Raw genomic sequence first — 24,193 nt, 5'->3', positions numbered from 1 at the left:
ATTTATTTATGTTTCTTTATTTTCTTTTAGCAGTATTTAGTAGCTTTCTGTATACAAGTGTTTTACCCCTTGGTTAAATTTATTCCTAAATATATCATTCTTTTTGATGCTATTGTGAATGGATTGTTTTCTTAATTTCCTTTTTTTGGTGGTTTGTTGTTCGTGTATAGAAATTAAATTGATTTTTGTGTGTTGATTTTGTATCCTGCAACTTTGCTGATTTCATTTATGAGCTCTAACAGGTGGGGTTTTCTGCGGGGGAGGTGTGTGTGTGTGTGTGTGTGTGTGTGTGTGTGTGTGTGTGTATTCTTTAGGATTTTCTAGGCATAAGACCATATCGTGTGAACAGAGATTGCTTACTTTATTGTTTACAATTTGAATACTTTTTATTTCTTTTTCTTGCTTAATTTGCTCTCTTTAATAGAAGTGGCAAAATTAGGCCATCCTTGTCTTATTCTGTTTTAGAGGGAAAGCTTTCAGTTGTTCACTATTGAGTGTGAAGTGAGATGTGGGCTTTTCATATATGACCTTTAATATTGTTTAGGAATTTCTCTTCTATTCCTAGTTTAAGTGTTTTTATCATAAAAGGGTGTTGAATTTATCAAATGCTGTTTCTGCCTCAATTGAGATGATCATATTTTTTTCTCTGTTAATGTAGTGTATTACATCAATTGGTTATTATAGGTTGAACTATGCTGGAATTCCAGGAGTAAATCCCAATTGGTCACAATGTATTGCGTTGGCCAAAAAATCGTTTAGTTTTTTCCATAAAACAAAAAACACATTTTTCATTTTCACCAATAACTTTATTGATTTGGATATTTTGACTATATTGGCTATCTCCCACTATTGGCTTCTAGTGGGTAGAGGCCAGGGGTGCTGCTAAACATCTTCCAATGTGTGAGCCAGTCCCATGGCAAAGAATTCTTTGGCCAAAATACCAAGAAACTTTGCACATCACTTTTGTCACATTTGATCATTCACAACACCTTCTCCATATGCTGCACACATCATTTTTTGCCTTTCAGTTGTGTTTTTACCTTCCTTGAAATAATAAAGCATAATATGTCACAAATGTTGTGTTTTCTTTCATCTTCAGTATTACAATGACTGCATAAAAATTCTCCAATTTTGATGTTTCTTTTTAAATACATGCTGATATGACAGCTGTCACAATACAATCTAACAAAATTGTTTCTGATGACATTAAAGGCAACTAAGTACTACTAGAGCCATTGTATGGAAAAAAACTTAATGAACTTTTCGGCCAATCCAATATAATAGTTTTAGCATGTTCCTGCATTTTTTCTGCTAGTATTTCTTGAACATTTTTGGATTAATATTTATAAAGATAATTGGTCTGTAGTTTTCTTTGTAGTGTCTTTGTCTGCCTTGGTATCAGGATAATGTTAGCCTCTAGAATGAGTTAGGGAGTTTCAGATTTGTTTGTTTTTTTTTAAGTGTGACTAGGATTGACATTAATTCTTCTTTAAATGTTTGGTGGAATTTACCAGTAAAGGTACCTGTTTCAGGGCTTCTCTTTGTTGGAGGTTTTTGAATATTTTATTTCTTCATGATTTGGTTTTTGTATTGTGTGTTTCTAGGTATTTATTCATTACATCCAGATTACTCCATTTGGTCATGTAAAATTGTTCATAATACCATTTTATAATCTTTTTATATTTGTAAAGGTGATAGTAAGTAATGTTTCTACTTTCTTTTGTGGTTTTAGTAATTTGAATTTCCTCCTCCATCTCCACTTAGTCAATCCAGGTAAAACTTTGTCAATTTTGTTTATCTTTTTTAAAGAACCAACATTCATTTCCCTATTTTTTCTCTTCTCTATTTCATTTTGTTCTGCTCTAACCTCTTTTCTTCTGAGAGTTTTCAGTTTAATTTGCTATTCTTTTTCTAGTTCCTTAAAATGTACAGTTAGTTTTAATTTGAGATCTTGTTTTTAATGTATGTATTTACAGCTATAAATACCTTTTGGTTTTGTTTGTATTTTTGTTTGCATTTTACTAAAAATATTTTTAAATTTCCCTTATGATTTCTAATTAGATCCAGTTAAGCAATAAGAATGTATTGTTCAATTTCCATATACATGTGAATTTTCCACTTTTCCTTCTGTTATTCATTTCTAGTTTCATTTCATTAGAGTCAGAAAAACCACTCAATCCTTTTAAAATTTATTATGACTGGTATTGTGGTCTAACTTATGATTTATTCTAGCGGATGTTACATGTGTACTTTAGAAGAATGTACCTTCTACTTTGTTGGGAAGTGTGTTCTATACGAGTCTTTTAGGTCTAAATAGTTTACTGTGTTTTTCAAGTTCTCTTTTTCCTTATTGAACTCTGATTGTTTTGTTTGTTATTTAAATTGAGGTATTGAAGTCTTTTACCGTTATTGTAGAATTGCCCATTTCTCTATTATATTCTGTTAATTTTTGTGCCATTTCCTTTGAGTGTTTAGATTCAGGCAAGAGAGAAACCAGTCCCTTGAGCAGCCCCCTAACAGTCTGCCCATTGGATATATGTTTCAGTCTTCTCTTTCTCTACTCAGGGAGAAGCCAGGAGTTGGAAATTTTCTCCTAGTTGCACCATGCTGAGCTGGAGGGGAGGGACTAAGTTGTACCATGAATTTTCCTACCATCTTTCATGCAGTTGGTTTCCTACTTACCTGGGAGCCAACCAAGTGGGAGTTTTCCTACTTAACTGTTTTTCAGATTTTTTATAAAAGTAATTGATCTGCTTGTTTTTGAAACAGTGTTTCTATTAGGGGCAGGAAGGTCTGTTGATGTACCACCTGTTGAATTTTTAAAGTGGAGATGTGAGTGGATTCATGCAACTTTGCTGATTTCATTTGAGTATTTGAAAATACTGCTTCCGCTGAAATGACCTAAGAGTGATAGATAAGACCCAAGAAACCCATTTAGTAGACAATTGGAGTAGATCTTCAAGAGACTATGATAGCTAGGACTGGGTTGGTGGCTTCGGATATGGATATTTAGAAGGAGACAAAAATTTACAAGGTTTGGTAATAGATTGAATATGAGAAATGCAGCGAGGGGCTTGTATTTTTTTCCCCACTAATTTTGTATTACTGACTTTCTACTTTTTAAGATTCCATTTATTTATTTATTTATAAAGAGAGGGGAAGGGAGGGAGAAAGAGCGGGATAGAAACGTTGATGTGAGAGAGAAACATCGATCAGCTGCCTCTCATACATGCCCTGACCAGGAACCAAATGCACAATCCAGACATGAACCCTGGCGGGGAATCCAACTGGCAACCTTTCATGTTGCAAGATGACGCCCAACCAACTGAGCCACACTGGTCAGGGCTTGACTTTGAATCATAATTGCATTGTTGTTAGACTATGTGTTTAATCGGATAAAGATTATTTGAAATTCTTTGAAGATCTTTTTGTAACCTAACACATGGTTATTTTTGTGAATGTTCTATTTTTCTTTACATTTTCTGCTTGTTGGCTACCTGAGTCTCTTTCCATATATTTATTCCACTTGTTTTTTTTAGATATGATACATTTTCAAACAGCTTAGCTGCCTATGGATTAGGTAAAATGACCTTCAAGAATTTTCATGTAAAGAATCTTTAGCTAAGAATATTAAAGAGCCTCACCTTTGGTTTAAAGAGATAACTTAAAATTTGTCAATTTTGACAGAAGTCTTTTTTTTTTTTCCTGCTTTTGAAATTCCCAAGATAGCAATCATAGAAGTAGTAGCAGCAGCAGCAGTGTTAGTAGTAATAGTGATGGCAACAGCAGCAGCAGCAGCAGTTACCATTTATGGCGCCAGGCATCGTTCAAAGCTATCTACAGTTAATGAATGTAACCCAGTCACAACTCTGTGATATATTATTGTTTTCCTCATTTTATAGATGAGAAATATAATACACAGGAATGTAATATGCTTGCCATAGTCATGCTGTAGCCACACTGGCTTTAAACAAATCACAATAAGTTTGTTCAGTTGGACACACAAAATATTCATTTCCCCCTTCTTTTTTAGTTACTAGAAAGGTTAAAAGAACGTTGGCTCTCCACTGGTTTATGGCAAAATCTGGAGTTGGTGAAGACAGTCATCGTAGAACCACAGGGAGGAGAAAAAAATGATTTCGATGAATTACTGCAGGTGTATTATGATGCAATCAAGTACAAACGAGAGAAAGGTAATTGGAGATTATAGGGTGATCAATGAAAAAAATATATTTTACTGTAAAATACGTTGGTGCTGTTAGAACTTTATTGGTATTTTCTTTCTAAATGAATATCACTTAAAAGAAGAATTATATTTTATACTCCTGAATAAAAAGAAAATAAGTTAAAGAAATTTTTATTTGGAGCTGTCTCCTTTGGAGCTGTTTTTATTTGGAGCTGTCTCCTTTGGAGCTGTTTCACTTGGGGAAAACATTCAGCTATTATTCTATAGTCTTCCCTAGATTACCTGCAATGTATTAAGGAAGAAGGCAGAAAGGGCATGCATAAATACAAGTATCTTACCAGCCAATGAGCCCTACATTTTGATGCAAGTAATATACTTTGTGCTTATATTCTATTACATAAAGTAAACTTGAATTTTCAAAATGTAACTGAAGACTCAATATCAAAGTTAGAGAATGTCCATAAGGATGTTAATAGGAAGGGCTAATAGTAATAATTTATGAACAAAATAAGGTCATAAAGATACTGTAACATAATTGTCAATATCCTTATATGATAGAGTGTTCTGTGTGTATTTTACATATTTTTCTTTATAACATTGACTCAATATGATATATTATACAAATTAAGAGTTCTGAGAACTTTACATGCTGGGTAATGGTAATGACTGCAACTTCAATTTTTAAAGGTAAAACAGTTGGTTCACGGTTGCTCAGTTCATGTGCAAGTTATTGCTCTGATGTGGTTTTACTGTTTAAGTGTCTGGGTGATACACAGTTTGTAAATTGGTTTTCTGCCACATTGTACCTAAGTGTAATTTTGTTTTCCTTGTTTATTTAAAGACACTGCATTTTTTAAACTTTATCTCATAATAGTTTTAATTTTGATTTTAAGTTTGCTACTATGACTACTTAATAAGCAGAGCTTTTCAAAATGACAAGAATAGGCAATTTTAGGGAATTTCAAGTATGTTTTAAAAATCTTTATTTTCTGTTGCTTAAGATGGAGCCCTCCTGGTAGCAGTTTGCCGTGGGAAAGTGAGTGAGGGTCTGGATTTCTCAGACGACAATGCCCGTGCTGTCATAACAATAGGAATTCCTTTTCCAAATGTGAAAGATCTTCAGGTAGGCCTTCAAAGTCTTAAGAAATTTTATCATAGAAGTTGTTCATTTTGTGTACAGTTAATTATATGTTTTTCTTGTATCTTCAGACATTTTAATTCTGTGTTGACTCAATGAGTGAGAAAGGTTTAGTAGGTAATGGTTTATTTATTTTTAACTTACACTGTCTTTTGTTCAACAAGAGTGATTTTCAAAGTGTGGTTCCAGGTCTGGAACATGAGTATCACCTAGGAACGCGATAGAAATACATATTTTCAGGCTCTATCCAGACCTACTGAATCAGAAATCATGGAGGCAGAGCCCAACAGTGTGTACACTGAAGCTCTTAGCCCCAGGCTGACAACGATCCCCCATAGTTGTGGGGCCCTTTTCCTGTCTAGCTGCCTTCTCTCCAGTTAGCTTCTCCAAATTCTCTCTTTCACCTCAGCTTAGCAGGACCACCGTATGCGGCTTATACTGCAGTGCTCTTTACTGTTGTCAGGAAATTTTACTTAGGAAGAGAGCCGAGAATCATGGAGTTCACCTAACAGATTTCCCTTATCCTTGAGATTAGTTGTATCCTGCCTGGTGCCCACTGTCTGAAAGCAGTTGCTTTATCTACTGTGTCCAGTTTTACAGTTAATTACAGTGGGAGGGACATTCCCGAAACATGTATTCTGGTCTTGGCCAGAAACAGGAGTTTTGCTTCATTATCACTGATTGTTTGCTAAACATTATATTTGAAAAATTATTTGTCACAATAATTTGAAGCCAAAGATGATGTTATTTTCTATCAGGGAGGATTTTTGTTTCCTTTCTATAGGCAGTTATCTTCTTTATTGTTAATATTTTACTAGACACTGTGAATTATGTAATATTAACAGTAATAATCAGGATTTCTTTGGTTAGTTCATACTTTTTCCTAACCTCTGGAGCGCCTCAAAATTTCTGAAATTCCTCAAGGGATATATAATCCTTTCAGCCTACAGTAACTTGTAGCTTCCAGTACCTTTCTCCAGCTACCAGTGCTACCATTGAGAATGGTGATGACCACGCCCTGGTTCTGGTTCTAAAATGGCCAGCGCTGCCTCTGACTATAGCTACTGATAAAAACAGTTGGCTTCCACTCAAGAAAACTGTTGTGTTCGCCATCAACAGCATTGGTGCTACAGTCCACTGAAGCTGCATGCTGCTGATGGCACTGCTGCTGGCCGTGGTCCTGTCTCTTTTTCGGTCTCTTTTGTCTTACTATTTTACCTTGGCCCTATCTTATTGCATTCATTCTGCTTTGTTAAAGTGGAAAGAATTCCTTTCCACTTCTTTCTGAACCATGCATTCTCCCAATGTCTTAAATATAGTTCCCCACCCCCCAACCAGCTCTTTCAATTTTTGTGTAAATCTTCTCTTTTTTAGACCTATAGATGAGTTCTTGAGAACTAGAAAAGAAGATGACTTTATAGCTAATACTAGTTTGTACTAAATGCAAATAACAAGACCTGAAAGGATTCATTTTAAATACATAATAGTGATTTTTGTCTGAGAACAAGCAAAAGAAATTATATTGAGGGTAGTTACCAAAGGGACTTTAGCTTTTTCTGTAGTGCTTGTTTATTTTAGTAAAAGACAAGCTTAAAGAAAAGGGGTGGTGGACACACAATACAATATACAGGTGATGTATTAGAATGGCACACCTGAATCCCATATAATTTTATTAACCAGTGTCACCTCAATAAATTCAATAAAAAATAAAAATAATAAAAAAGAAAATATGGTGAGAATACAGGTGCTTATTATGTTATTCTTTCTAAATACTTAAAATTAAATAAAATGTTACTTGTGCAGAAAAAAACATTACATTTACCTTCTATTTTGTCTACCCTCACTCCCAATGGCTGTGATTCTGGGCATTGCTGTTATGCCAGTCTTGGGTTTTTAATGCTATATTTCCTCATGATAAGTTTTTCCCAGGAGGCATATCATTCTGTCATACCAAAAAAAAAAAAAAAAAAGACACCCAGTAGCCTGCTCTAACATTCTTCAGTAATCATCCTGCTTGTCATAGTTCTACTTAACTGAATCCCAAAGGCTCTTGTTTTGTAAAACAGCAAAATAACAGGAGATCCAATGAGATCTGGGTGGGGAGGAGGAGGACTGCTCTAAAGAAGTTTACTTAGTTTGCCTATTATCCCTTGTGGTTTCTGAAAGGGCCAAATAGGATAGACCCAAAAGTAGTCCAAGTCGCAGGGACAAGAGACAGGTAAAAAGGGAAAATCCTTACTGGCAATACCAGATGTAAGGGAATTATATTTCTTGTTGCTATATGTCTGGATCAATTCTTCTTATGTAGCAAATAATTTAAAAACTCAGTGACTTAAAATAGCAATCATTTATTATGAGAGACACATCTATGTTGGGGGGTGGGGTGGCATGCCTGGGCATTAGGTGATCTAAGCTTGGCGTGGCTGAGCAGCTTGCTAATTTCAGTTGGCCTCAGGCCATGGCCCTGCCATGGTTTGACCATTTTAGGTTGGATTCAACTGGATCAAGTCTGCCCTACATGTGTATCTCATCCTTCATGGACCAACAGATGAGCCAAAACATGTTGTCATTGCAACAGCAGAGGTACAAGAGGGCAGGCTCAACTGTATAAGCACTTTCACATTTACTAACCTTTTGCCCAAAGCATGACGCATATGCCCAAGCCCAAAGTCAGGAGCATGAGAGTGGCGGCAAGGGGTGCGGAGGGGGTGGTTGGTAATTCTACACCACATTTGGCAAAAGATTTAGAAGTAAGACTTTAAAAATTTCTTGGCATATTTTTTTAATAACTAATTTGTAAGACATCCATCCAAGAGACCAATATGTATAATCTTTAACAGTGTCGATATGCATTTTTTCTAATAACTAAGAAGACCTTTTATCATTTGGAAGTGACCAGAATATAGAAGTGAATGTCTGAAATATCGAAATATCTGAAATAAATCAGAGCGTCATTATGAATGGTTTCTTAAAATTCAAAAATAACCAAACAAGTTATTGAAAATATTTATTTGTATACTATGAAGGGATATAAAAGACATACAAAGGTCTGAAATTTTAATGAAGTTTACTTTATCTATTTTGCTGTTGTTTGTGTGTTTGGTGTCATATTGAGAAAACCATTGCCAAATCCAAGATCATGCATATTTGCCACCAATGTTTTTTTCAAAGAGTTTCATATAGTCTTAGCTCTTAAGTTTGTTCGTTTATTTATTTAAATTGGTGTGACATTGGTTAATAAAATTATGTAGGTCTCAAGTGTACAGTTCTGTAATACATCGTCTGTGCATTTACTGTGTTCATCACCCAAAGTCAAGTCTCCTTCCGTCACCATTTATCTCCCCCTTTACCCTCTTCTACCTCCCCAAACCCCCTTTCCCTCTGGCGATCACCGTGCTGTCATGTGTGTCCATGAGGTTTTTGTTTGTTTGTTTGTTTGTTTGTGTTTTGCTTAATCCCTTTACCTCTTCACCCAGCCCTCTAACCCTGCTCCCCTCTGGCAGCTGTCAGTCTGTGCTCCATATGAGTCTGTTTCTTTTTTTTTTTTTTTTGTTAGTTTATTTTGTTCATTAGATTCCACATATAAGTGAAATCATATGGTACTTGTCCGTCTCTGACTGGCTTATTTCACTTAGCATAATACTCTTTAGATCCATCCATGCTGTCACAAATTTAGATATTTGATCTATTTTGAATATATTCTTGTATATGATGTAAGATACAGGTCCACCTTTCTTATTCCTTTCAATTCTTATAGACATCATTTAGTTATATCATGTTTTTATAATTAACTCTGCCAATCTCTGCCTTTTAGTTGGAGAGTTTAAGGTAATTTAAGGTAATTTCTGATAAGGAAGGACTTCTGCATTTAGCTGTTCATTTTCTGAGTGTGCTATGTCCTTTTTTTCCTTAATTCCTTCATTATTGCCCCCACCCCCTTGATTGTATTTAGGTGATTTTTGTTGTTCCTATTTTGTATTTAGGTGATTTTTGTTGTCTCTTGTGATTCTTTTCTTTCCTGTAGTGCATATTTTAACTTTTTGAGTGTTACCTTGGGGATTACAAGTAATATTTTAACCTCTGTACCTCCTCCTTTATATTGTTATATCATAGATTGCATCCTATTACATTGTATGCTCAACGTATAACTTATAATTATTGCTTTATGCATTTGTGTTTTAAAATCATATAGGAAAAGAGTTATAAACCCAAAACACTAGATTTTATATTTACCTACATAGTTATGTTTAACAATGTCCTTTATTACTTCTTAAAACACATTCTACACTGTCTTCATTTTATCATATTTTAATGTTTACCAATTTGTTTTATAATCTGTCAGATGGTGTACCTTGAAATTTGGACAATGTAAATATCTTTGCATTTCTATAATTAAAACATTGCCTTGTAATATACTGAGTGTTCAAGAAATCTTGGTTTAATAAATGATTAAATATAAGTTTATTATTTGTCTCAAATATATATACTTACATGTTTAAATATATTTATTAAATATATATTTAATATAGTAATTAAAGTAAAAGTTAAATATAGTTAATATATTTATATTTAATGTTATTAGAATAGTATTTGGTTTTGTTTGTTTTACATGATGGTGTTAAAAAACAACACTTCCTACCTAGACACTTAATTAAGGCATAATAATGGTAGTAATCATTATTAGGTGATAATGAGGACAGAAGTAAATATCAATATGACTTATAATGTGGCAATGCAGTGTACTGTTATAACCATAAATCATTAAAGGAGTTGCAGAAGGGAAGTGCTCAATCCCAATAGCATTTTACACTCTGTGTTATGCATAGTAGAATATAATAAATAGAGGGTAAGGTATCTTATACTGATTATATTGGCTTTCACCCAATTCTATATTAGTTTTCTATTGCTATGTTATAAATGACCACAAACAAATTGGCTTGAACCAACACACATTCCTTATGTCAAGTTTCCATGTGTTAGGAGTCTGGGCATGGCTTAGCTGGGTCCTCTGCTCAGGGTTCCACAAAGCTGCAGCCAAGGTGTCGGCTGGGTTGCATTCTCATCTGGGTCTTGGGGTCTTCTTCTGAGCTCATTCAGAGAGTTAGCGGAACTCAGTTCCTTAAGGTGGTATGGCTGATCTAGCCAGAGGCTGCTCTTATCTTCTAGACTGGAGGCTACACAGAAGGCCGATAGGGCCTTCTCCCAGACCCTGTCACAGCATAGTAGGTTATTTCTTCAAGGTTAACAAGTTATTCTGTAGCTCCAGCCTACTAAAGTGGAGTCATATAATTCAATCCCATGGGTAACTTCTCCGTACCTTTGCCCTATAATATAACCTAACCAAGGGAGTGACTCTCTCTCACCCTTGCCATTTTCTGTTGGCTAGAAGCAATCCACAGGTTCTTCTCTCACTCAAGGTGAGACGATTATACAAGACACAGCTCTCTGGGTTTGTCTGCTCTATTCTTGTCTTCTGTAAAATGGGACAGTGAACTAAGTGGTTCTCATAAATGGCTTTTCCAGAACTAACAGTGCTTTAAATTAGTGGACAACAAATTTGGACTTTATTGTCTCTTTCTGCATTAATATTCAGTCTATCATGCAAGAATAAATTAGAAGTTATTTATAAATGTAAACCTTAAATACTGTAGTTTGTTGTGTATAATGTGCACCCATGTTTTTGTGGGCATTACATACAGGATTATGATCCTCATTATACCCATGGTATGTAATCATTATACCTATGTATAATGCACATCCTTATTTTTCCCTAAAAAATTTAGGCAAAAAGGTGAGCATTATACATGGGAAAATACGGTATGCTATCTTATGGCAATGAAACAATCTGTTTTTGCATTATTTTCTCATTGTTTCATTTGAATTCTTATTTTACGTGTCATCCTTGCACAGGGACCATGCTAACCTTCTCTGTGTCATTCTAATTTTAGTATATGTGCTGCTGAAGTGAGCACTGAGTTCTTATTTTAAATGGTTAAGATCAGTGTCTGAGTTGGAAAAGTGATTTGAGTGGGGAAAAGAAGGCAATGACATTAATTTTATGATACTAAAATTTTTTCTTAAATTTTAGGCACAGATTATGGAAGTAAAAATTAAAATACAGTTTAAAATACTAACTTAAGACTTTTGTAGTCTCAATTGCAGAGTTTGGCTTTTAGAGAAGCAGGAAAATGTATGTTAGAGCCAAAAATATGACTTCTTTGGCTGTGACCAGGATTTCCTCTTCCCACCTTGGGGACTAGAAAGTAGAGGTAGGAAAATTTCATTTTGGAGCCAAATGTGACTTGTTTAGTTCAAGTCATAATTTATTGCACATACCTCAGGGACCTGAAAATAAAGAAACCCACTATGAAATGTTGATAATGGGCCACTCTGAAGGGCAAGCATTAAGCTAACTTTCCCAGTGAGGGTTTTTTTCACGTCCACCTTTTCCAGATGCATCTGATCATGCTATAAGGATATACTTAATCGTGTAGTAGTTAAAAAGAAAACTTTCTATGCACTAAACCAAAGTATTTGAGGAGCAGAAGAGTGAACCAAGGATTTTATATGATCAGATGTTGGTGAAAAAGTATAACTAAAAGGCAAGTTGTTTTCTTACAATGCAATTAAGTCACACAGTATAACAAAGTTGCCCTTTTAATAGATATCTAAAGCAAACCCTTTGGCCAATTAGTATGATCTAAAGATTACAAAAGCCTTCAACTTTACAATTCAGGCATCCACATCTCAAAATGGTAGCATGGTAATTTATGAGGCATTATAATTTACAATACTTAGATTTTTTAAATTGCATTTTATTTGTATTTCTTGGCATAGTTTCGTTTAGGAGTACATAGAAATATTCTCCCTTCATGGGTATTGTGCCTTTACTTCTCTGAGGAGCAAATTCTAAAACCATGGAATGTGGCTAAAATTTTTTATACTTTAAATATGTTCAAGTGAGCATGTTAGATTTTTATAATTAGTTTAATAAAATTTGAAGGTAATATTCAATATCAGAAGTACACTTACAATTATTAAAAATGTATTAAATAAATTTTATATTTTTGTACTGTATTTCTTTAATAATATAGTATATTGAGTTACCAAAGTAGTTTCATTTAGAATCTATTTAAAATTCAGATAGTGATCCGATTAGTTATCTTAATATTGGCATATAATAACCATTATGAATTCGTTTTTTGATTAGGAAACTTCTCTTAGCTCTGAAGGTACTGAACTATTTGAAGATAGGATTTTAATTTTGAAAAATTACATTTGTAATTGAAAACTCTAGGCATCTATTTTAATTCTGTTAAATTAATTATTGACTTTATAACAAACACATTAACTTATAGCCTTCCATGAATTCTTGGATTTTTATAAACCTCAGAAAAAAAGCTGTTATCCTTTGCCTGCCCCAAAAGTTAACAGCATTAATAAAATAGAGTGCACATTAAACCAGTGCTTTCCAGTGTTAAAATATTATTAGATGATGGCAGTATTAAAATTCTTCAATCCAACATTTCATTTTAAGGAGAATGATGTTGTTCCTTCATTTTTCTTGTTGCTTTTACAGCAGTGTAAATATTCATGAGTAGGGGAATGAAAGCAGGGATGCAAGGGGTTATGGTATATCAAAGCAAACTTGATTTCCAAAACAGGATCTTAATAATTTTGAGTAAATTTATATATTTCTTTTGAATCACTTTCATAATTGTGTTAATGATCTTGAGTGTTTTAGCATTAATTTATTCATTTAATAAACTTTTACTAAGTGCCTAATTTGTATTAAATCTTGTAGGTGCAAAAATGAACAAGATATTGTCTCTATACTAGTAATATCTGTAGTTTAGTAAAGGGCTCAAACACATAACAGAATGTTTCGGTGGGAGAAGATCTGGGTGTTCAGTTGTTTAGGGAAGGTGAGGTTGAGCAACACCTTTCACTCTCCATCCAGATATCCATTAAGTAAATGACTGATTTGCCTAAAATAGAGGAACCAGAGAGATGAGATATGAATCTTGTGTACATGGAGATTCAAATATGCAAATATTTGATAAAGTGGAATGGCCTCATGAAATGCCACATTACAAGACTGTACATATTTTTAAGATTATTCAGAATAATTAAACAACTATTTTTTGAATATCTGGCTAGAGTACCAGTAACTTACTAGACTTTGGTGACACAGTGATGCACTACATAGATTATAGCCCCTTGTCTCATGCTGCTTACAGTCTGGTGAAGAGTGTTAACATTAAAGTAGTGAAGAAATAATTACTTATGGTTGTGATGAAAGCTGTAAGGAAAAGTCACATGAACTATAAGAGTGTATAACAGGATCCTGACCTGGTTTGCGGGGATAAAGAAAGACTTCCTGAGGAAGCGATATTTAAGCTGACAGTGGAAAGAAGGCTAGAAGTTATGTAGGCACAAAGAATGGATAAGAGTATTCTCAGCAGAGAGAACAGCATGTGCTAAGGTCTGAAAGAGGACAGCAGTTTCCAGGAATTGAAGGAGGCTGAGGTAGAGAGTGAGTTTGGGGAGAATGACATGTGAATAGAGGCTGAGAGAGGTATTAAGGAGTCAAGTCATTTAGGGCTCTGTATGTCATTTTAAGGATTTGAGATTCTATCATAAGTTGTGGGAAACTAGATCCAGGAATAGAGCCTGATATCAGAGTGTAGTGGAGTTCCTGCTATAGTGTAGTATCTGATACAGAAACCTACCTGGACCTAGCCTGGATAGTAATATGTGGTCATCCAGGGGAAACAAATGGCTGTGTATGTAAACTTAAAGGACCATAATACTAAACACTTAACGTTTAGGAGTCCAGCAATTTGTTGTTGAAATTGTTGGAAACACTTAGGCCAAATCACAGATGTGGAAGAAAAACCTTTTGCCTCTGAAGGTCTAGAATGAGTTTATCTTCAGTTACTTAAACCTTCCTTCCTCCCTTCCTTCCTGCCTGCCTTCCTTCCTTCCTTCCTTCCTTCCTTCCTTCCTTCCTTCCTTCCTTCCTTCCTCCCTCCCTCCCTCCCCTTTCTTTCTTCTTTCTTTCTTTTCTTTCTTTCTTTTTCTTCTCAGAAAACTTTCTGTTCCAAGCTTTATTTCAAAAAAGATAGTCTGGGCCCTGGCCGGTGTGGTTCAGTTGTTTGGAGCCTCATCCGATAAACCAAAAGGTTGCAGACTCGATTCCTGGTCAGTGCACATGCCTAAGTTGTGGGTTTGGTTCTTGGTAGGGTGTGTACGAGAGGCAACCAAGCAACTGATTGATGTTTCTCTCTCACATCCATGCACTCTTGCTCGTTCTTTCCCTGACTCTAAAATCAATAAGCATGTCCACGAGTGAGGATAAATTAATGATATAATAATAAAAAATAATAATAATTTGGCCAAAAGCAGTAGTAAATCAGGTTTGAAGTATATTTTGAAATTCTAAAATTAAAATATTATTTAAATCTGAGTATGCCATCTAGGTTGATAATTTGTAATATTCCTTGGACAGTGAAAAATGAGAATAACCAAATCCTTTGTTCCCATCCCTCCTAAAAAACAAACATAAAACCACAAAATAAATGGGTGAATTGCTGAGGTATTTTTAATTTTTAAATTAAAAAAAAATTTCTATTTGATAAGGTACAACACCAATTTATGATTAAAAAAACACTGGAAAGTGGGAGTAAAGGGGGCATACCTCAGCATAATAAAGGCCATATATGAAAAACCTACAGCCAACATCATACTCAATGGGCAAAAACTAAAAGCTTTCCAAATGAGATCGGGAACAAGACAAGGATGTCAGCTTTCACCAGTTTTATTCAACATCCTATTGGAAGTCCTAACCACAGCAGTCAGACAAGAAACAGAAATAAAAGGCATCCAAATTGGAAGGGAGGAAGTAAAACTGTCATTTTTTGCAGATGACATGATAGTGTACATAGAAAATCCTATAGACTCCACCAAAATACTACTCAACCTAATAAGTGAATTTGGCAAAACAATGGGGCACAAAGCCAATATTCAGAAATCAAAGGCATTTCTTTACACCATCGATGAAATATCAGAATCAGAAATCAGGGGGAAAAAATCCCATTTGCTATAGCAACAAGAAAAATAAAGTACCTAGGAATAAACTAAACCAAGAAGGTAAAACACCTGTACTCAGAAAACTACACAACACTGAAGAAAAAAATTAGGGAAGACACAAATAAATGAAAGCATATACCATGTTCATGGATTGGAAGAATTAACATCATCAAAATGTCCATACTGCCCAAAACAATTTATAGATTTAATGCAATCCCTATTAAAATACCAATGATGTAGTTCACAGATATAGAACAAACATTTCAAACATTTATATGGAACCATAAACGACCCCGAATAGCTGCAGCAATTTTGAGAAAGAACAAGAAAGTAGGAGGGATCAAAATACCTGACACCAAACTATATTACAAAGCCATTGTAATCAAAACAGTCTGGTACTGGCATAAGAACAGACATATAAGTCAGTGGAACAGAATAGAGAGCCCAGAAATAAACTCATGACTCTATGGTCAATTAATATTCCACAAAAGCGGCAGAAGAATAAAATGGAGTAAAATAGCCTCTTTAACGAAAGATGTTGGGAGATCTGGACAGCTACATGCAAAAAAAAAAAGAAATTCAACTACCAGCTTACACCATACACAAAAATAAATTCAAGATGGATAAAAGGCTTAGACATAAGCTGTGACATCGTAAGAGTCATAGAGGAAAACATAGGCAGGAAAATCTCAAATATTCCACGCAGCAGTGTTTTTACTGCTATGTCCCCTAGATCAAGGGTTATAAAGGAAAGAATAAACAAATGGGACTTCATCAAAATAAGAAGCTTCTGCATGGCTAAAGAAAACATCAGCAAAATGGAAATGGAACCAACCTTATGGGAAAATATATTTGCCAATGATACCTTGGACAAGGGTTTGATCTCCAAAATATATAAAGAACTCACACAACTCCGCTCTAGGAAGACAAACAATCCAATTAAAAAATGGGCAAAGGACCTGGGCAGACACTTCTCCAAGAAGGACATACAGATGGCCCAGAGACATATGAAAGGATGCTCAGCATCACTAGCCATCAGAAAGATGCAAATTAAAACCACAATGAGATACCACTTCATACCAGTCAGAATGGCCATCATAAACAAATCAAGAAACAAGTAAGTAAGTGCTGGCGAGGTTGTGGAAAAAAGGGAACCCTAGTACACTTTTGGTGGGAATGCAGACTGGTGCGGCCACTGTGGAAAACAGTTTGGAATTTCCTCAGAAAACTAAAAATGGAACTGCCTTTTGACCCAGCAGTTCCTCTGCTGGGATTATATCCTAAGGATCCCAAAACACCAATTCAAAAGATCCCATGCAACCCAGTGTTCATAGCAGCACAATTTACAATAGCCAAGTGCTGGAAGCAACCTAAGTGCCCAACAGTAAATTAGTGGATCATAATACTATGGTACATTTACACAATGGAATACTACACAGCAGAAAGGGTAGTAGCATGAATGGCACTGGAGAGCATTATGCTAAGTGAAATAAGCCAGGTGGTGAAAGACAAATATCATATGATCTCACCTATTAGTGGAACCTAATCAACAAAACAAACAAGCAAGCAAAGTATAATCAGTGACATTGAAATAAAGAACAAACTGACAGTTAACCTGAGAGGAGGGGAGAGGAGGGTAACTGGGGAAAGAAGGAGAGGGATCATCAAGGAACATGTATAAAGGACCCATGGACAAAGCCAAAGAGGAGAAGAACTGAGGGTGGGAGGTGGGAGTGGGTGGGGCAGGGGAAAGTGGTGGCAGGAAAATGGAGACAATTGTATGTGAACAATTTTAAAAAAAATGAAAAAAATTAATTAAAAAATTTTCCCATATATTTTAAGGGAATGTTTTGGGATCGGGGAGAAAACACTTAAAATCACAAAACTTTAGACAAATACCATATGATTTAACTTATATTTGGAATCTAAAGAACAAAATAAGTGAACAAACAAAATTGAAACAGACTCACAGACTGATGGTTGCTGGAAGGGGATGTGGGTTGGGGAACTAGGTGAAAAAGGTAAAGGGATTAAGAAGTACAAATTGGTAGTTACAAAACAGTCACGGAAATGTAAAGTACAGCGTAGGGAATATAGTCTATAATATTATCATAACTGTGTGGTATCAGTGGGTGCTTGAAATATTTTGGATATTGCTTTGTAAAGGACCTGATTGTCTAACCACTGTGCTGTACACCTGAAACTAATACAAAATAGTATTGAAAATAAACTGTAATTGAAAAGTAAAATTTTTTAAAAATTACAAAATTTTAAATGTTTGCTTGATAGCCTCTTTCTTTTTCTCTCAATATTCATGTCACTGTATTTCCTTAGGAAAAAAGCCATAAAATCAACAAAAACTTCTGTTTTTGAAAAATTCTGCAGTTATTTTCTTGTGTTCTTTTTTTCTTTTGAGAGAGTGAGAACAAGAATTTTGTTGACCTTTGTATTTTACTTTTGCTCTCGTAATAGGTGGAAGACTTTAAAAGTGAAATAATCACCTTGGGGCTTGTAAGGTTGTTTGACACTTAACTACTTCCACTGGCCCAGACCATAATCAGCAGCACTAATTCAAGAGAAGTGGTAGAAGTGGTTTTTTTAACTTCTCTAAAAATAACTTTAATTTTTTTTTCCAGAGTAGAATTTTGGTTGTAGTGGATTTTAATTTATTTACTTAGATCCTCCTAAAACCTACAGGATATAGATATGCAGATGGACTTCAAGTAAGTGTGTCACTTGATTTTTTTTTTTCCAGCTATAAAACTTTAAGGTCTCAGATAACATAAGCTATAGTAGACATCACTGTTTGGTGTTTATAACATGTCTTTCTTGTTTTTCATGGAGATTAAAGGTTTGATACCTTGGGAATGAGTTCAGTTTGTACTTTCTAACTGTGGGCCAAATAGCCCCAGTGTGCCAGGGAATATAATAAGCTACACAACTTATTTTCCTATCGCATCAAAATTTCCAAATTTGTTGCCTAAAATTACTTTGTAGCAGGGTTTTTCAAACTTGGCACTAATGACCTTTTGGGCATGATAATTCTTTGTTGTGAGCGATGTCCTGCGTGTGGTAGAATGTTTAGATGCCAGTAGCAAACCCTTCTTCCACCAGTTGTGACAACGAAAAATGTGTAGACACTGCTATGCCAGTATCTTCTGGTTGGACGCCATTGCTTTACAGTAAGATATACAAGTGCATGTTATGAATTAAAGTAACAATCTGCTTTTATTTTTAAATTATTTTTATCACGTTGAAAAAAGTCCAGTAAAGCTTTTACTAAGAGCCTAATTTATAATAAATACAGTAGATGGTTTCTTATATTAACAATCTTTAGCTTCTACCCCTCTCCCAGCCCCTGTTTCTGAGGGGCAGTAACTTTTACTTCTTTGAGCTACTTTATCTGGTATTTTTACCTCCATATTTTATCTTTATTTAATCAACTTTAGACTTTATTTCCTATATGAGATAACAATTTAGTTTATCTTTTTCTTTTTTCATCCTCCCATATGATTATATCAAAAGTTTTTTATTAAATTCATAACCAAAATACATTATTAAGACTATGAAAATATTGTTTACTATAGTCAAATGATTGCCTTCCTTTCTTGGATTTTTAAATATTTCTCCCCTTTTTGCTTTTTGAAAGATCTTTAAATAAATCTTCTATCACCCTTTAATAAATCTGTGCGGTGCCTCTCAATATAATTTTCTTATCAGACCTGTCAGATAATAGGTCAGTTCTTTTTTTCCTCCTGATGACGTCCCTTCTTCAATCCCTCCTGATCTCCTACTTCATTGTGGACTAAATAATAACTGCCAACTTCTGAGGTTTCCTTGGCTGTCATCCTAGGATTTTGATTTGCCTGTCTTCTGTGTTGGATCCCAGGGTTCTTGGGTCTCAGATCTTCCTCCTGTTCTTGTTTACTGTTTCGTCTTTGTAGTATACATCCTCCAGCGTTTCCCTGTGCATCTATTTCCCGGCTCTTTCTAGATTCCTGCTGGCCTAACTGGCTCATTTCCCATCAATAGCTCTGTGGCTACTTCAGTTTGAACTTTCATTTTTATTTATCATTTACCATTTGTCCATCAGCTTTTCATGTTCATATACTAGGGTTTGAGGTTACAGATGTCTCTTGGTTTAATTGAAAATGGAGACTGTATTTCACTTTCTCATTTGTTTTTTAATTTTAGGTTAGTTTTAAGAGGCAAGGGAAGAAGAAATGTCTTTTTTTTTCTTTTTTGCCTTTCTGATATCAGAATTCTTCATTACTTTCTAAGATAAAGTATTTTAAAATGTTATGATCCTACATTCTTTATTCCCACATTCACATTTGCAAAGCTCTGAATCAAACATTCATAACAATAATACTAAGTTAGAAAGTGATACTTAAAAAAATAAAACGTATTTATGTTTGAAAGATAAGATTGAATGTATTAATAAAATGTAGATAGCAAAGTGTCAATTCATTTGTTGGGCTATAGAGATGATAAACAGAGTTTTAAAGTTTTAAGTATACTTCAAGTACTCGTATAATCTTTGTTTTACTTGTATACTTTCTCTTGCTCATGTTCATTTTTAAATGTCACAGCATTTAATCATGTAAATCTGAACCTGAGCTTCCTCCCACTGGGATTATCTTCCAGTTCCTCTGCCTGCCATTGCCTCCAAAATTTTATGCAACCCCCACCAGGCCACAGTCCTTACTGCATCTTCTCTCATCCACAAGCCCCTTCCATGAGAGATCTTGCCATCTCTAGGATTGCTCATATAGGAGGAGGTACAGGTCTCTGTCACTTGCTGAATGCAGCACTACTCATTTCTCTTAATAAAGTCTCTTAATATTGGTTCATTCCTTTAAGAGCCTAGGTTTCCATTTACAGCCTCAACTTGCTCTGTTATGTAAGATAATATTTCATTATGTTGGCTTTTTTTTTTTGCTAGAAGAGTTTATTCATAATTATTTGGCTCTCATAACGTTAAGAGTCTCATGACTTTAACAGAGGAAGCACTATCAAAGGTGTCCAACCTTTTAGTGTCTCTGAGCCACACTAGAAGTAGAATTGTCTTGGGTCACACATTAAATAAATTGTGACACGTAATCACAAACACAAAATATATCTCATAATGTTTTAAGTAAATTTACAATTTTGTGTTGGGCTGTATTCACAGCCATCCTGAGCTGCATGTGGCCTGCGGGCCACAGGTTGGACACCCCTGCATCTAGATTATAAGATAGATGAGTGAAATGATATTTAGACTAATAGAGGACCAATAATGCATTCATTTTATAGATTATACTACTAACATTTTATATAGTTCTGCTTTACACTTGATCTTAGCCAAAAGGCCGAGAAGCGATAGTTCTGCTTTAAATACAGCTCCTAGGTTGCAAAGGGATCAAAAAATATGAAAGATATTAAAGAGTGCTAATATTGTGTTATAATTTCTCAGAAAAAATTAAAATCAATCACAGAAGTCATTTAGAAAAAAGTGTTTCAAAACAGAACACCAAACTCTATGTATCCTGCTAGTATACAAATGTACTCTCATTGATATGTGATGAAAAAGTAGTTGCTCCATAAGCAAAAGAAACTTATTTTATTAGTCACCTAAAATAATGTGTCTATACATTGAGTAGTGTAGGTTAAACAGTTTCAGAGAGAGTTGATCCAAATTTTAAAACCCTAATTTGAGGTGAACAGCCCGAAGTAGATGGCTAACATTGGCTAAATGGCCTACATTGTCTCTAACATTTTTTCATATACAGTGGTGGGCAAAAGTAGGTTTACAGTTGTAATACAAATAAATACTACAATAATTGATAAATAGTAATACAAGAATAACCTCTGTGTTTCATGTACTTACAACTGTAAACTTATTTTGGCCCCTCCATATATGCAGCAGTATATTATGACAGAATGTAAAACCTACCCAAACCTACCTTGGGTCTTAGAAATATGGGCTAAGTAATGACTCCCCGCTTACCTCTAATATATGATGCTTTACTGTTTCATGTCCATTATCATTTATTTCTTCAACCAACTCTATGAGATAAGGTTGACAGGAATTCTTTTCCTTCATTTACAGAGGAATATATGGAAAAAGGAAGCTAAATCAGGGGTGATTTGCCCAAGGTCAAACAACTAATAAGCTTCAAAGCTTTGTCTCTAAGCCATGTTCTTTTTTCCTTATACCTCCTTCCCTTAAAGCGGGCTATAGAGTAGGAGGGAATATATATGTATATGTGGCATTTTCTACAGATGATAATTTAAGCATTTTCAGATTTCTTTTAGACAATATTTTAGTGAGGATAGCCCGGCTAAATTGCCACAAAGCCTCTTCTAAAAATTTTTTTAATTTAGTCCTCTATAGAATAAATATATTAAAATTAAGGTTTCTTGCATGTCTTAAAGTATTAACTGTCTTCTTTTTTTCTTTTAATAGAAAACTACTAATTTGTGTTTTTTTCCTATCTCTTGACAAATTGTTTTTATGGTTAAAAAAACAATCTAATGCTGATTTGCATTATTATTATTATCTACAGCATTTATTTAAGATTGTTTAAATGTTACTGAATTACCAATAAACTATTCTGGGTAGTAATTAACTTATTATAACCAGGTGAGGTTGACTATGTTAAATATATACAGAGTGTGGCAAAAGTAGGTTTACAATTGTTCATGTGGAAAAAGACGTGCAGGTTATGATTATTACAACAGCTTTTTTAGGTTTCACATCTCACAACTGTAAATCTACTTTTGCCCCAACCTGTATGTATGTTGAGAACAAGAGATGCCTATTTAAGGGGAATATATTTTGCTTTTTTTCTTGTATTTGAGAATTTTAGGCTATATACTGACAATTTATAATACAAAATTTAATACAGACTTTTCTGCAAAAAAAAAAAAATCGTATCCAAAGCACCCTTAAGGCATATGTGAGATAAGTTATAATACTATTACTATGTCTATTACTAGTTCTTGATTTTTATTTCTTGGTTGATCATTTTGGTCAATTCCTAACATAACAAGGAAAGTACATAACAATTGAAAACCGTTTCTACTGTGTCTTTTTTTTTTTTTAATTTTAAAATCTAAAAGGGAGCCTGGCTTCTTAGCTCTTGGCAGAAACCCATTTTTCCCCATTAAAAAAAATATATACTATATTTGGTTAACTTGGTGTTTCAGAAATCTTGAAAATGTGCCAGATGAAATAAAACCAGCTGTATTCCTTTTATCTAGCTAAATTATTTCACATACAAGATCTTATGCTGAGTTTAGAACTCTAACCATTGGAATTTATATTGTGATACCCTGATAAAAGTGTTTACACTGTGAGGATATGGAGCAGTAAATGCCTCTAATGCACAGTCTCTGTCTTCCAGATCTGGTTTGCTATAAATGTTTATGTTTTAGGTTCTGTATCTTGGCTAAAGATAAAACTATTCTTCCTGAGTGTTTGCTAGACAAATGCGTTTATTTTTCTGAAGCAAAGTTTTCTTAATATTTTTAATTACTAAGTTTAGCTGATTATTTGTTCTTAGTCTTATTTTGAGGCTTGAACTTCTGTGGTAAAGCTGACATACAAGAAAAAATATGTATTCTGCCTGTATTGATTGCTTTTAGGGAGACATTTATTACTGAAATAATGATACATATTTATATGAATCGGGATATAAGGCAGTACTAAAGAGATGCATTTATAGTTCCAGCTGTGTGTATCACAGTTTATTTCTTCAGAAGCTACTTATAAAATTTATAAAAGGCTACTCTTGAACAGAGCTATATAAACCCAACACTGTCGGGTTCCACTAAATTAAAAAAATAATCTAATGTTCAAAATTGTGAATTCAATTTCTTGTTGACATATACAGTATAATCTTTTTGGTTATTTTTACTACTACTACTACTACTATTAGTAGTATACTACTTATACTGTCTCCAGTAAAACGGAGTCATTAAGGGACTTCAGGAACATATTGTTTGATCTTAAGTATATTATAATGTAATGGTAAAATTAGAATTCAAAACCATATAACTTCTGCCTGGATGCTGTATGGGTATTTTTACATAATTATCTTAAGTACCACTTCAGTATTGATTTATCTATCTTTGCTATTCAAGATCTCATCTCCAATTATTATCAGGTTAGCTTTTGCTGCAGAAATATTTTCAGTTGTCTAGCATCTACCACATTAAGAGTATTTTTTTTTAATTTTGTGTAAACTTTGAACTCCAGTTATGAAAAAAGTATTTTATGAATGAATGCAATGTCTGAATCAATAGATTGCAAAACTCAAGCCACTAGAGAAGTTAAACAGATTATTTAAATGAATGAGCTAACTGAGGGTTGGCAAATAGTTCCAATTATTTTAAGCTTCAGGAAGGCCCTTACAAAACAAACTGTGGGCCTTCATTTTGCAACCTCTGATAAAATAATTTGCTGTCTCTGCTGTTCACAAACTCCTCCAAAATTACACATGCACTAATTTATTGGTGATGGGTGGGCACCAACTGGTTTAAACCTCTTCCAGAGAGTACAATTAAATATAGCTTTCTATTTTGGGAAAGCCTTGTAAAATGTATTTGAAAAGTAATGTTAACTGGTCTAAAAGATCATTTTTCTAAACCACACTTGCTCAGTTTATGGTGTTTACTTTCTGCCAAAACTTAGAAAAAAACATTCACAGTTAACTTCCAATAATTTAAACTATCTGTCTCATCAGGCATTTAAGAAACATTGGTCAACAGGTATAATATCGTTAGACTGTATA

At 34.2% G+C, this 24,193-nt stretch overlaps 1 protein-coding gene, 1 non-coding gene and 1 pseudogene across 2 annotated transcripts in view; 1 reads left to right on the top strand and 2 right to left on the bottom strand.

The window, feature by feature from the left end:
• Positions 1 to 24,193, top strand: part of BRIP1 (BRCA1 interacting helicase 1) — a 110,052-nt gene that overhangs the window by 61,806 nt on the left and 24,053 nt on the right. Inside the window, 2 exon segments of the mRNA XM_054574815.1 lie at positions 4,034 to 4,193; positions 5,188 to 5,309. Of these exon segments, the coding sequence (XP_054430790.1) occupies positions 4,034 to 4,193; positions 5,188 to 5,309 (282 nt within the window).
• LOC129071601 (U6 spliceosomal RNA) lies at positions 11,190 to 11,296 on the bottom strand. Its single transcript, XR_008529281.1, has one exon. It is a non-coding gene; the product is annotated as a U6 spliceosomal RNA (small nuclear RNA).
• On the bottom strand, positions 20,623 to 20,779 carry LOC129071606 (uncharacterized; annotated as a pseudogene).

Source organism: Pteronotus mesoamericanus, unplaced genomic scaffold, assembly GCF_021234165.1.
Source record: "Pteronotus mesoamericanus isolate MK-2021 breed Mesoamerican mustached bat unplaced genomic scaffold, CSHL_Meso_final contig_269, whole genome shotgun sequence".
NCBI classification, from domain to species: Eukaryota; Metazoa; Chordata; class Mammalia; order Chiroptera; family Mormoopidae; genus Pteronotus; species Pteronotus mesoamericanus.
The sequence above is the reverse complement of the archived record's forward strand: the minus strand, read 5'-3'. Positions and strand labels throughout refer to the sequence as shown.